Below are 12,600 nucleotides of genomic sequence, written 5' to 3'. Positions count from 1 at the left end.
AGCCATTTGTCCCGCGGCACGCGTGACGCCGGCTGTGTCCATAGGCGGGGGCTCTCCCAGCCGCGCCCCGCGCGCAGCCCGTAACCCCCCCCCCCCCCCCCCCCAACCCCCCGCCGCCGCCCGGGGGGAGCCGGGCCCGGCCCCTCCGCCCGCCCCGCCGAGGGGAGGGGGCCGGGTGGGCGGCCCGCCCGCCCCCTCGGGCCACTGCCGCGCCTACCGGCCCCAGCATGGACGCTGCCGGCCCGCCGCCCGCCGGTCCCGAGGGACGGGGCCCCGGGAAGGAGGAGGAGGAGGCGGCGTACGCGGAGGTGTGCGGCTCGGCCGGAGCAGAGAGCGAGATCCGGGCGAGAGGGGCGGCGCCGGCCCCGGCCCCGGCCCCGACCCCAGCAGGGCATCGCCCCGAAGCCGCCGCCCCGGGATGCGGCGCGGGGCCGGGGTCGCCGTCCTCCTCCTCCTGCCCTTCGGCGGGCAGCGCGACGGGCGGCGGCGGGGCGGAGGAGCCGGCGGCGGCCGGGGGCCAAACCTCCTCCTCCTCCTTGTGCTGCGAGAGCGATGAGGAGGCCGGCGCGGGGCGCGGGGCCGGCGGGCCCCCCCGAAAAGCTCCCGGGGGCGCGCCCGACGCGGCGGGGCCGCACTACATCAGCACGCAGGAGATCCAGCTGAGCGAAGTGGACCACGATATGGACTTCGACGCGGGGCTGGCCGCCCGCTGGGACTTCGAGGACGACAACGTGATCTACTCCTTCGTGGACTACGCCTCCTTCGGCAGCGACGAGACTCCCGGCGACACGCCGACGGAGGAGGACAACAGCTGCTACCTCAGCACGACGCCCAGCGAGCGCACGGCGCGGGCGGACAGCGCGGGCAGCGGCAGCGAGGCGGCGGGCGGCAGCTCGGGCAGCGACGCGCCCCGGCGGTCCGGCGGCGCGGGAGCGAGCCCCGCGGGCCACATCCTCCTATCAATCAAAGCGGCCTCGCGGGCTATAAATGAGTGTAGCGCCGCGCGGGAAGAGCGCAACGTAATCTACGCCGCCGAGCATGAGGGCGACATGAGCCTCCGCGTCGCCGCGGCCCCGGAGCGCGCGGCGGGCTTCGGGCAGGACGCCGGCCGCCAGCACGCCAAAAAGTTCATCGCCGTCCCCGCGCGCCTGCAGACGCGCTGCGGGGCCAGGGAGGCGGGCGGCTGCTCCAGCGGCGCCTCCAGCGCCGTCAGCGAACTGGACGACGCCGACAAGGAGGTGCGCAACCTGACGGCCCGCGCCTTCCGCAGTCTGGCGTACCCCTACTTCGACACCCTCAGCATCGGCTCCCGCGCCTCCTCCGCCTCCCTCTCCGACCATGCGCTCGGCGTCAACCGCTGGTCCACCTATCTGGACCTCAAGTGCGGCCCGCTGGGGCCGCGGGGCGCGGCGGGCGCCGGGCAGCTGTGCGTGCGCTCCGCCAAGGCGCCCAGCAGAGCGCTGCAGTTCGTGGTCAGCAAGCTGGACGGCGAGATCGCGCACGTCGAGGCGCCGCCGCCGCCCCGGGGACAGCTCGGCCCGTGGGAGCCCGGCCGGGCCGCCCGCCCCGGTGAGGAGGAGGCCAGCAAGAAGTCCAAGTTCGCCTCCAGCCTGCTGAAGAACGTCATCTCCAAGAAGATGCAGCTGGAGCACGAGTTCAAGATGGAGCGAGGCGAGCTCACCGACACGTCGTCGGCGGGGCCCGGCGCCGCGCTGCCCGCTGGCCGCGACCCGGAGCCCGGCGCGGGGAGCAGCGTTGGGACCGGAGGCGGCGGGCGGCCGCGGGAGGGCGGCGTGCAGCGGCAGAGCTCGCGGCTCTCGGAGGGCGGCTCGGAGCACGGCGCGCCGCCGCCGGAGGAGCCGGGGGAGCGCGGCGGCGGGCGCTCGCCGGCCTCCAAAGCGTCGACGCCGCGCGAGGGAAGCCAGGAGCGAGCTGCGGCGGAGGAAGCCGCCGACGCCCGGCGGGGCGGCTCGGAGGCGGCCAGGGCCACCTTCCTGCGCAGCCAGCACAGCGCCTTCAGGTCGTGGAAGGAGCGGGAGGCGGAGAGCAAGGAGGAACGGGCGCCCGGCGGCAAGGCGAAGCTCTCCCCGCGACCCGAGCCGGGCGAACCGGCCGCCGGCAAGGCCACCAAGCTGTCGCGCCTGTTCGTGCCCAGCATCCAGCACGGCGCCAAGGAGAAGGAGCCCGCCGGGCAGTGCCCCGCCGTCGCCTCGCCGCCCGCCGCCAAGCCGCGGCTCCCCGAAATCAAGATCAGCTTGGGACCGCCCGCAGAGCCGCCGTTCAGCATCGCGCAGCTGCTCACGCCGCAGCTGGCCGCTCGACCGCCCGACACCGGCCACAGGGCTCCGCGGGCCGACGGCCCCGACAGGGTGCCGCAGTTCCTGGTGCGCGACGTGCGGGAGGGCAAGGGCAAGGCGCAGGCTCCCCTACATCAGGTGCGGGACGTGCGTAAGCTCATCAAAGGCTCCCACGGCGGCGACTCGGCGGATAACAGCAGCGACAGGGGCAGCGTGGGCTCCGAGCAGGGCGGCGCCGAGCACCGGCAGCCCGGCCCGGCCGAAGCGGGGGGCAAGACGACGGCGGCGGGCAGCCGGGCGTTGGGCTGCCCGCCGGAAGGCACCGTGCTGGTGCACCGCACCTCGGGCCGCCTGCCCGTGGCCACCATAGCGCCCAACAAGAGCGACCCGCGGCAGCCCGCCGTGCTTAAGATCGTCGCCAAGTCGGCCGCGCCCTGGAGGCACCAGGCGGCTCCGGCGCCCGTCGAGAAGGGCCGCGGCGCGGAGGAGGATCCGCGGGAGGAGGGCAAGGCGGCGCCGGTGCAGAACGCGCTAGAGAAGCTGACGGCGGCGGTGCGCAGCATGGAGGAGCTGTACAGCTTCAGCAAACGCGAGTGGAAGCGCAAGAGCGACCCGCTGCCCATCACTGGCAGTCACGTCCTGTCCCTCATCGCCAGCCAGGAGCGCGACGCCGCGCCCCGCCCGCCCCTCGTCGCAGAGCCGCCGCCGCCCAAAGCCGAGGGGCCGGCGAACAAGGGCCCGGGCCCGACGGGAGGAGAGCGTCTGCCGCGCCGCGCCGCCAACCCCGCCGCCGCCGCCGACAAGGTGTCCGCCAAGGCGGCCGCCTTCGAGAGCCTGGCCCGGCAGCGCCAGCGCGGCCCCGCGCCGCCCCGCGCTCTCCTTACGCTCCGCGGCCCTGCCGCCGCTGCGCCGCCCTCTAAGCCCCCGGCGGACAGCGGCGTGCGGGGCCCGGCGGCGGCAGCGGCGGCGGCGTTGGCTCCGCGCGCCCCGCGGCTCCCGGCGGGGGGTGGCGAGGGACGGGCGGAGCCGGAGCGCGGCGCGGACTGCGACGGCTACCTGGCCCTGCCGCTCGCCGCTGCGCGACCCGGACCCGCCCCGGCGGCGACCGTGGGCGGTGGCCGCCCCGCCCCGGTGCCCTTCGGCGCCGCCCCGCCCGCGGGCGGCCCCGGGCAGCCGTCCGCCGCCGATACGGCCGCCGCCCCTCCGTCCCCGGACGCCGCCGCCGCGCTCTTCCCGCCGGCTCTGCCGCCCTTCGCCGCCACGCCGCCGGCGCAGTTGTTCTGCTTCTCGCCGTCCGTGGCCGCGGCCGAGCCGCTGCCGCAGCGGCGGGTGCTGCTGGACGTGAGCAGCGGGCAGTATTACCTGCTGGACGCGCCGCCGCCGCAGCAGCCCGCCAAGCGACGCCTCTTCGACCCCGAGAGCGGGCAGTACGTGGAGGTGCCGGTGCCGCCCCCCGCCGTCGCCCCGCTGCCGCTGCCCCTATCGCCCCTCGCCCTCAACGCCGGTGCCTTCGGGGCCGCCTACATGCTGTATCCCGGGCTGCTGCCCGCCGCTGCCGTGCTGCCCGCCGGCGCCCTGCCGCGCCCGCTTTCCCACCCGGGCAGCGAGGGGAGCGGCGCGGCCGAGCTGGGCAGCCCGGCGGAGCCCGAGGGCCCCTACTACGTGCCCGGCGGGCAGGGGCCGGCAGCGGCGGCGCGGCGCGGGGCGGCCGAGGCCAAACCGCTCGTCAGCATCACGGCGCCTGGCGGCGGCCCGCGGCTCGTGGCACCGCCCTCCTTCGACGGCACGACCATGCGGCTGTTGGTGGAGCACCGGTGAGAGACGGTGAGTACCGAGGGGCGGAAGCTTTGGGTAGCGTGCCGTCCGTTAGCGCACCAGGCGACAGCCGAGGAAAAGGCTTTGCTTCTTCCAATTCGGTCGGAGGGCAAATTCAGGCATCGAGCATCTGTTGCGTTCTGCGGTACCTGATCTTCTCCCCTCTTGTCGCGTTGGATCCTCCTACAATCTCAGCCCTTCTCTTTGTCCCCATGACTTCCCTGCCCCCACCCCTCTTTCATTATCTGCTGGCGCTCAAGAGGCGCATGGATGATGCTCAGACACAGTGTCTGATTTTTTGGTGGTTTGTGTGGAGGCGGGAGTTGGGCTCGATGAACCTTGTGGGTTCCAGCTTGGGATGTTCTGTGGTTCTGGGACTCTCATGGTTTCCTTTCTTATACTTTTATCTTTCTGATCTCATCTGCAGCTTTGCTTATGGTAGGTTTTCTCCTAACAAGAAACCATGATGCAAGAGCAGAAGCCGCAGTTCTGTGTTTCGCACAGATCCAAGTATGAGTTGTTAGTCATTTTTCGCTGTGGTTGCTCTCACATCAGGTCAGGCTGTTTGTCAGGTTGTGGCTTTGAGAAGCAGCCAGATCCCATTGCTTAGACCTGGCTTTGGCCAGCAGGGATGTCACACTGGGCTGGCTGGGTCCCATTTTTTCCAGCTGAATGGAAGCTCAAGCCATACTTTTTCTCCACTCCTTGCTATCTTCCCATAGTAGACATCTCTTCCTTCTTTCTTTATTTTCTTTCTTTTCCACGTCCTTTATAAATTTTCTTTCTTTTTCAAAAATGGTATCACTAGGTCAGTGATAGATCTTTTTGGCAGCATAGTTCTTAGCTGGATTTTTCCTGCTGCCCTTTTTCTTTCATATGGCTGCCCAGTCAGAGCCTACTTCCAAGCTCATCTTTCAGTACTGTGTTGCCTCAGAGGTGTTTGCATAGCACTCAACTGTACACCACTAGCAGCACTTGGTGTTCCCCTTCCTTTTGGGATGGTTTCCTGAGCCATCTTTTAGGCTCTTCTTTGCAAATGCTTACATGCATTGTTATGGGTTTTTTTTCCCTTTTGCTTACGTGCATCGTCCTGGGTGCTGTACCTGACTTTAAAGGCCTGCAAGTAGAGCCCTGGCACCTGCACTTTCCAGTTGTATATATTTACTGGTGCTAATGAAACCAGAAGACTTGTTTGGCTATCCCAGACTGAGCACTGAACACTTGGACGTTCCAGGCCAACATAAGCCTTTGCTTGGAATTCCCTGGTAGATGCCTTTGTTCTCTTTCTAAGTACCTGCACATGGCTCCCCAGAAGGGAATGATGGCAGTACATGATTCATGCCCCAAGCTTTGGGATAGGTTCTGCTGTAAATACAAGGCTGCTTGACTATAGAATCACAGAATCAAAGAATGGTTTGGGTTTGAAGGGACCTTTAAGCCCACCCTGTTCCAAACCCCTGCTGTGAGCAAGTTTGCCACCCACCTGATCAGGCTGCCCAGTGCCCTGTCCAACCTGACCTTGAACACTTGGTTTAAAATCTTGGGATGCTGCTGTTTCATCCTTGGCAGTAGCTTGGGAAATTCCTAGGAAGAATACTGTGGCAGCGGAGGACATTCTGTGCACTTTTCTGGAGTGGAGATGATTGCTTAAATGTTTGTGGCAGTTCCTAAGAATCTGCTTTTTATTAATGATTTTTTTTTTATTTTTCCCTACAGGGCTAAGGAAGAAGGATCACCCTCCTTTATATGAAACACACCTGGTAACTCAAAATGTTCATCCTAGAAACTGCTTCTACTGTTTCCTAATTCTTTGCTTCGTGCAAAACAAGTGTGTAAGTTTCTTGTTCCCTCAGTGACAGTAAATATCTGCGCAGTCTTTTCTGCAGTTTGTAATGCATTTTTCTGCATTATTTTCTGCGCAATCTTTTTTGTATGGAAGCCGATCTGCAGACTTTGTGTATGGCTGAAAGTGGCGGTGCTGCTGCAGTTGTTTGTAAAGCAGAGTGTGCAGATGGAGCTGTGTTTGGGTTTGGATCAAAGCACAGCTTTCTCCAGGTGCCTGCAGTGGCTTAGGATTAGCCAATGTAGCCACACAGCTCTTGAAAAAGAAACTCAGCTCTCTGCCATTGCTGTACATTACTATCATCCCCATAGGTTTTGGTGCCAATATGAAATCAGATCTCTATTTTGTACTCTGTGGTTATGCACTTTGAATTGCATACAGAGAGAACTGTAGTGTTCAGATCATCTGTAGCGTTTTTTTTTTTTTTTTTGGCATGGCTCAAAAGAGATTGTGTAAATGTCAGAAGACGTTTGATTGCTTTCATTTTTCGTTTGCTTCTTTGTACTGTATTGGACATCCCAAGTTGCCTTATCACAATGTTGAAATACTGGAAAGATTGATGTAATATTTGTAGGTCTCCATTCTAAAGGAGAAGACGGCATTCATTTTGCTTTATGGCTGCAGTCTTTTCTGTTTCAAAGTGCCACGTTGACGAGAAGATACCCCTAGTGATTCCCCCAAGGGAAACTTCATGTTCCAGCTCCATTCACACACTGTCATTGAACAGTGTTTGACAGGTACACCTGGGGGTCACATCCGTGCTATCTTTATTTGCTAAAACAGTTCTCTTTTAAACAAGAGAATCCATGGTCACTCAAAATGCTGTGACTTACGAGTGTGTGTCCAGTGTTGCTCAGACTGACAGTTTTGCTGACAGCAACTACTTTTTCTCAGTAAAAAAGAATTAGAAATATGCAGATGAAAATAAACTGCTGTGTTCCTTGCCCAAAATTTCAGTTCAGTGAAGCACTTCAGGAAACCTGTGAGATCAAATTATTTAATGTGAAACTTCCTTGAGGTGAAATGTTGAAAATTTTAAATCTAAATGCAAATCCCATAAGCCTGTACTCAACCATTTGCCACATACAAGGTTTTCCTGTGCCTGCTTCTAAATAATTGTCACACTAACAGGAGGGAGAGAGTTATTCCACCAGTTTTTAAAACGGTGATGAAGAAGCATTCAAACTACTTGTAAAGTTAAGCAGCTTTCTATTTAGAATATAAATATATTTGTATATGCATCATTCATTGCCATTTTTTGCTCTTTTAAACTGAGTAAATCCTGAAACATTGATTTCTTCCATTCTCTGTTAGAACAGAAAAGATCTAGTGGGTAGGCAGCCAGGTGTCAGCACTGTGAGAAACATGGTGGAGATAGGTGCTGTCAATTTTAATGCTTGTTGTGTGTGTTATAAAGTGAATGTTCAGCTGAGCAGTTTGTAATTTTAAGCACTTACTGGGCTTTCTATTAATCATATTCTATCACTATTTTCTTATGCAGAATTTAGCTATTTCTGTGATCTTTCTGCATGCGAACCAATCTTTAGCTGTGCTGATTTATTTTACCTGGCAAAGTATCTTTTTTACACTCATTTTTTTCCCAAATCATTGTATTAACAAGTTGTGTTGCAAAACACAGATCAGCTGCAGCTATCCTTATAGGTGTGAGATTTTGTTTGACATTGCCCTCAGGAGGTGATGCACTGCACTTACTCATATACTGAGTGGTATAACATGGATCTTCTCATTTCTCTTTGTTGTTATGGAAATCTAATTAAAAATAATATCCTGACCCTTTTTAAGGGCTTGAAGTGCCTGACTAGAACTCATAGCGTGAAAGCTTTAAGTTCTTGCTTTTCAGTCATTTGGTCAGCAGGTACAAGCCTTAACTTTTTACTGGGATTCTGGCTAAATGCCTCTTGTGGAAAATGAATGCTTCTTCCCCGTTCCCTTTACTTAGTAGTTCTGTGCATGTTACCAGCAGACCATCAGTGTAAAAACACTGCTTTGGTCTGCAGGACAGCACAGGTACCAGAGTAGGTTGTCCACTGGGACACAGACGTGTACGGTATGTACATTACAATATTAGCATTCAAGTTTAAAGATATTTGCGTGCTACCTTTTCTTATATCGGTGCTTGGAGAGAAGTTTCATGTTGCAGTTTACAGGACAGAGGTTTGCACACATAAACTCAGGGTTTACAGTTTCACCCGGTGTACTTGAAGGGAAAAAAAAAGCCTAGAAAACAAGTGCCCAGGATTTCAAAATGTAGTTGTTGGAGGAAAACATTGTGTCGGGGTTTTTTTTTCTTAATTATTTTAACTGCCTGTAGAGACGAAAGCAACGACATGAGGTGATACTGACAGCTACTTTATTTTCTCAGGGGAGATTTCTTCAGTAGAATGTATCACTTCTAGTGTCATATAATGTTTGCTAGATTTTATATGTTACCAAACAGTACCTGTGCTTGCATGGCGGGGTGGGCTTTGCCAGGAGCTGAGCTGCCTAACCCAGCCCGGTGAAGTCCTCCCACGCCTGATTCTGGATCCCCAAGGAGATTTCTGAGGTCTTCCTGGGGCTATAATGGCTGGTGGCCTGACAGCACGATGCTTTGCTGAGCTGGGCTGGGAGCAACCAGTAACCTGTAGGGCCATGCCCCTGGTTCTCCACATGGTGTGCATCCAGCCTGGGCTTCAGCCTGGCACACAGCAGATAATACCAGAAAAGACTGTTGGAAAAAACTCTGTGAATGCAGTGCTCCTCTGGGATAGCTGGGAGTGAGATTCTCCTGCTGATGGAGTGGTGCCTAACTATGTACCTTGGGTGAGAGGCAAGCCATTGGTGTTGGGGCCCATGAACTGCTTGTGTTAGATATTTCACAGTGCAGTCACAGCACATTGCAGCTGAGATTCAACAGGGGAAGGCCTGCCCACCACTTGGGTTCCCTCTCAGCCCTGTGACGGTGTGAGGCCTGTTGCAGCCATGAGTTTTAGGTTCAGTGGGACTGGAATGTTGCGTGAATGTGGCTCTGGTCCTTTGTAGCAGGGTCGATTTCACTTGAGTAAAGTGAAATCCCTGGTGAATGATTTAAAATGTGCTTATGGGTTGTGTGCATAGTTTTTTTTTTTGTTTTTTTTTTCTGTCTGCATTCAAAGATGCCTCTACTATCTAGTGCTGATGGCCAGAGTGTCATTCCTAATTCCCATAAATTATCATGAACTTATAACTAACTACCCAAGAATACAGTACTTTGAAAATGGTTGTGTTTTCCACCTTTCTCTGTAGTTTTTTTTCTTCACTCGTCCCTCTTTTTTTTTTTTTTTTTTTTCTTACTTGTTACCCTTCTTTTTAAGGGATGGATTATCAGTGTAAAGGCATTTAAAAGTGCAGATGTGAAGTAAGGACTGATTGCTAATAGAATGCGGGTGGTATGTCTGGTGGAAGAGCAGTGGGTTATGGGGCGAACAGGAGAAGGCTGTGAAAGCATTGTGTGGATAACATGGAAAAAATAAAGCTGTAACTAGAGAAAAATGGACTCTGAGCTGCTTCCAATGTAGATGGCACTGTGGGAGCGTGCAGCTGAAGCCTGGAGTGATCCTGCTGCTGAGTGCTGTGAGCCTGGGATGTTAGGGCAGCTGAGTGGCTCCGGGAATTGCACTACACATCAGGGACACCTTGAGACATCGATATTGCTTGAGAACAGACTGGATGAAACTGCCGGATACCAAAGGTTGTAGTTGAATGAACAAGCATATGTATTATGGGTGGGGTTTTTTTTGTTGTTGTTGTTTTGTTTAGTTTTGTTTGAATGTTATGACAAATAAAATGTATTTTTCAGTAAAATATACACTTCAGATGAGCCTGCTTGGTCATATTTTTGCAGAGTTCCCTTTGCTGTCATGTAGAACAAGTAACAGTGGCAGAACCTGTGAACAGCAAAGAGGAAAAGATTTCAGTGCAGAGCAAATTCAAAGCCCTGCACTCAGTTTCTCTGAGTTGTCACGGTGTCTTTAATCTTCAGAATGTAAGAGGCAAAATATATCATCCTTTATAATATATTTTAATGTGTGTATTTTGTTGTGTATTTATATCTTTTTAATCTTTTTAACTGCATGCCTGGATAGTTAAGGGAAAACAGATTCCCACCTCATCATTTATCTGCAAGTGATACAATTGGATTTAAGGTATCTGTTATGAATCTGCCATATCATTTCAAGGCACCAAATCTGAAAGCACAGATTTGATGGTAAAACCGTCTTTTGGAGTTTCTAATGGTTGTCTCTTCCTCTCTCTGGATTCTTTGAAATTTGCGCCAGAGCCTTGTATTTAAGATCATCAGTGATGTAACCACTAATGTGTAGCTAAGGATTCTTATATGCATATTCAAATCAACCAAGTGAAAACAGATGGAGACAGAAATAACTAGGAGAAGGGGAAAATGGATTAGGGAAAGCAAAGTCATGCAGCTTCATCTCAGCAGGGGCAGATTGGGCAATCTTGGGCTGCCAAAGGGTGACCAGAAGAAAATCAAATGAAATATGGGAGGAAAGCAGAGAGAGAAGAGACATCAGTCACCTTCTTCAAATGAGGGGAATCTGAAACTGCAAAGGGAACTGGGATTGTCAACAAGGAAATTTGGGACCTGCTTGTTTACTTTTCTCTAAGAAGACTCACTGGAGACTGATTGCCATACAGCTGTGTGAGGTGCCCTTCCTATCACTGCTAGTTTTGGATAATAGGTAAGTCTTTTAAGCTGAAACCTCTACTAAACAGACCAAAAGTAGGTATGTTTAGGGAAATGAACTCTCACTTGTTCCCTAGGAGCCCAGTCTCATGGCCAGTTTTCATCAACCATCAGTGCACCTTATAGTACAAGAATGCAAATGCTTTAAATTAGTCTGACAAGTCAGGTTAAATATATCTGGTATTTACAAGGCTTAGTGGAGAAAATCTTTGAGTTTCCAAATTGTCTTCAAAGTGTCACTGGTAGGAGCAATGAGACCTGAAGGTAGAATACAGTACTTGTTGTCAGAAGGAATGGTAATCATGCAGGTGGAGAAGCAGGTCCCTGATGTTAAGTTTAAACAAGAAATCCAGAACAACACAAGTGGTGTGTTTTGGGGAGAGGGAGAAGCCTGTTTCATCATTGCAATCATCTTGCATTGTCACTATAGCGAACAAGCAATTGGCTTGACAAACCCAAGCTGTATTCACCTGTTTTGTTTTTGAAGTAACTATCATCTAGTTACCAAATTAGAACCTGACACTGCAAAGCCCAGTACTGCAACTGCCCTGCTTTGCCTTGACCTTACTCAGACCAGGTACACATTTCAAGTTGAAAATGCAACCTCGCTTAATCAGGACTTAAGTATATTTTGCTCTTTTTAACAAATTCTTCTGTCTTCTAAAGTACATGTCACTGCATGTACATGTAGCAGTACATGCATTACTTGTGTTCTAAAAATATCCGTATTTGAGGACTTTCATTTCTTTCTGTTCTGTCATCTCTTGTAGCCAAACTGCACGAGATGCCCACATAAACTAGAATTCACTTCATCAGTAGCACTTGTCCTGGAAATCTGGGCTAAGTATTTTACAATTTGCTGAATGTATGTTCAGCTAGCACCATTCAGTGAGAATTGATTCATTTTAATAAAATAATTGAAATGATGATCATGTTCTTACTGACAAAATAAATGGAAGATGCTGTCAGCTTGCCTGATGGCCATTCTGAACTCACTGCTGTTTACACCCAGACATTTGGTGTCCACTGTTGTCAGGAAAGGACAAATCTTACCATCAGTTTCTTATCATATGATCAAGTTGTTTATGATTTACAAAAATCATATTTAGTCTTCATATCCATGAACAACCAACCGCGTTGATGGGTTAATTTGTCATAATTCTTAAGGATTTAAGTAAAAACCTGAACTGCATTTCATGTTCAGTTTTTTTCTTCATCTGGCACAAGAAAACAGGCTTCTCTTTGTTTTGCTTACCAAATTTTTTGTTCAAACATTTCTCAGAGCCTTTAAATTATTATTTAATGGAAGAAAGAAATGGAGCCTCTGTCTCAGAGGAAGTCTGCCTTCCAAACCAATGATCTTCCAGTGTGCTCTGTGCACAAGATTATGTTTAGGAGTAGAGCAAGAAACTGAATCTTGAAATTCAAATACTTGTTGAAGAGTATATGACTCTAAAAATTATTGGTCTTTGAAAGTTCTAGGGACAAATTTTACAGTCTTTTTTTCAAATGAGTTGATTTTTGGAATTATTATTCCAATTCCTGAATTATTATTGTTTTGCTATTTCAGTGGCTTTTGATTGGTAAGGATTGAGCATTAGCTCTTCAGTATACTTCAGCATAAAATAATCTTCAGTAGTTACCACTGCTGATTATTTAACAGTACATGTAATAGGTTGTTAAAATGTATATATTTGCCATCCGCCCTTCGTGGTTTGGTAAGCATCCATAGTGTTTGCTGTGGTTATAACCCTAAGTGTGTTTTCTCTTCAAATGCAGGATTAAGCAATGTATTAGTTTCACCTTATTTTAGAGGAACATCAGTTTTGTTGTTTCTGTAGCTATGGAGCCCACGTAAGTAAACCATTGCCTTCCGTTACCCAGCTGTTGGGCTAAGACCC

General features: G+C 52.9%; 1 protein-coding gene across 1 annotated transcript; it reads left to right on the top strand.

The window, feature by feature from the left end:
- The first annotated feature begins 227 nt into the window (after positions 1–227).
- Positions 228–5,949, top strand: CUNH4orf54 (chromosome unknown C4orf54 homolog). The gene is made up of 2 exons (XM_065736190.1): positions 228–4,121; positions 5,829–5,949. Exon 1 carries the CDS (start codon positions 228–230, stop codon positions 4,113–4,115), a length of 3,888 nt encoding a protein of 1,295 aa, XP_065592262.1. The 3' UTR covers positions 4,116–4,121; positions 5,829–5,949.
- Positions 5,950–12,600: the final 6,651 nt, after the last annotated feature.

The sequence above is a fragment of the Cyrtonyx montezumae genome, unplaced genomic scaffold (assembly GCF_038088225.1).
Source record: "Cyrtonyx montezumae isolate F1298 unplaced genomic scaffold, pur_monq_1.0 scaffold_2, whole genome shotgun sequence".
In the NCBI taxonomy this organism is placed as follows: Eukaryota; Metazoa; Chordata; class Aves; order Galliformes; family Odontophoridae; genus Cyrtonyx; species Cyrtonyx montezumae.
Note: the sequence above shows the minus strand (reverse complement) of the source record. Positions and strands in the feature narration are given on the sequence as shown.

Excerpts from the sequence above, each read along its gene's own strand:
- CUNH4orf54 (XM_065736190.1), top strand. The coding sequence starts at position 228 with ATGGACGCTGCCGGCCCGCCGCCCGCCGGTCCCGAGGGACGGGGCCCC.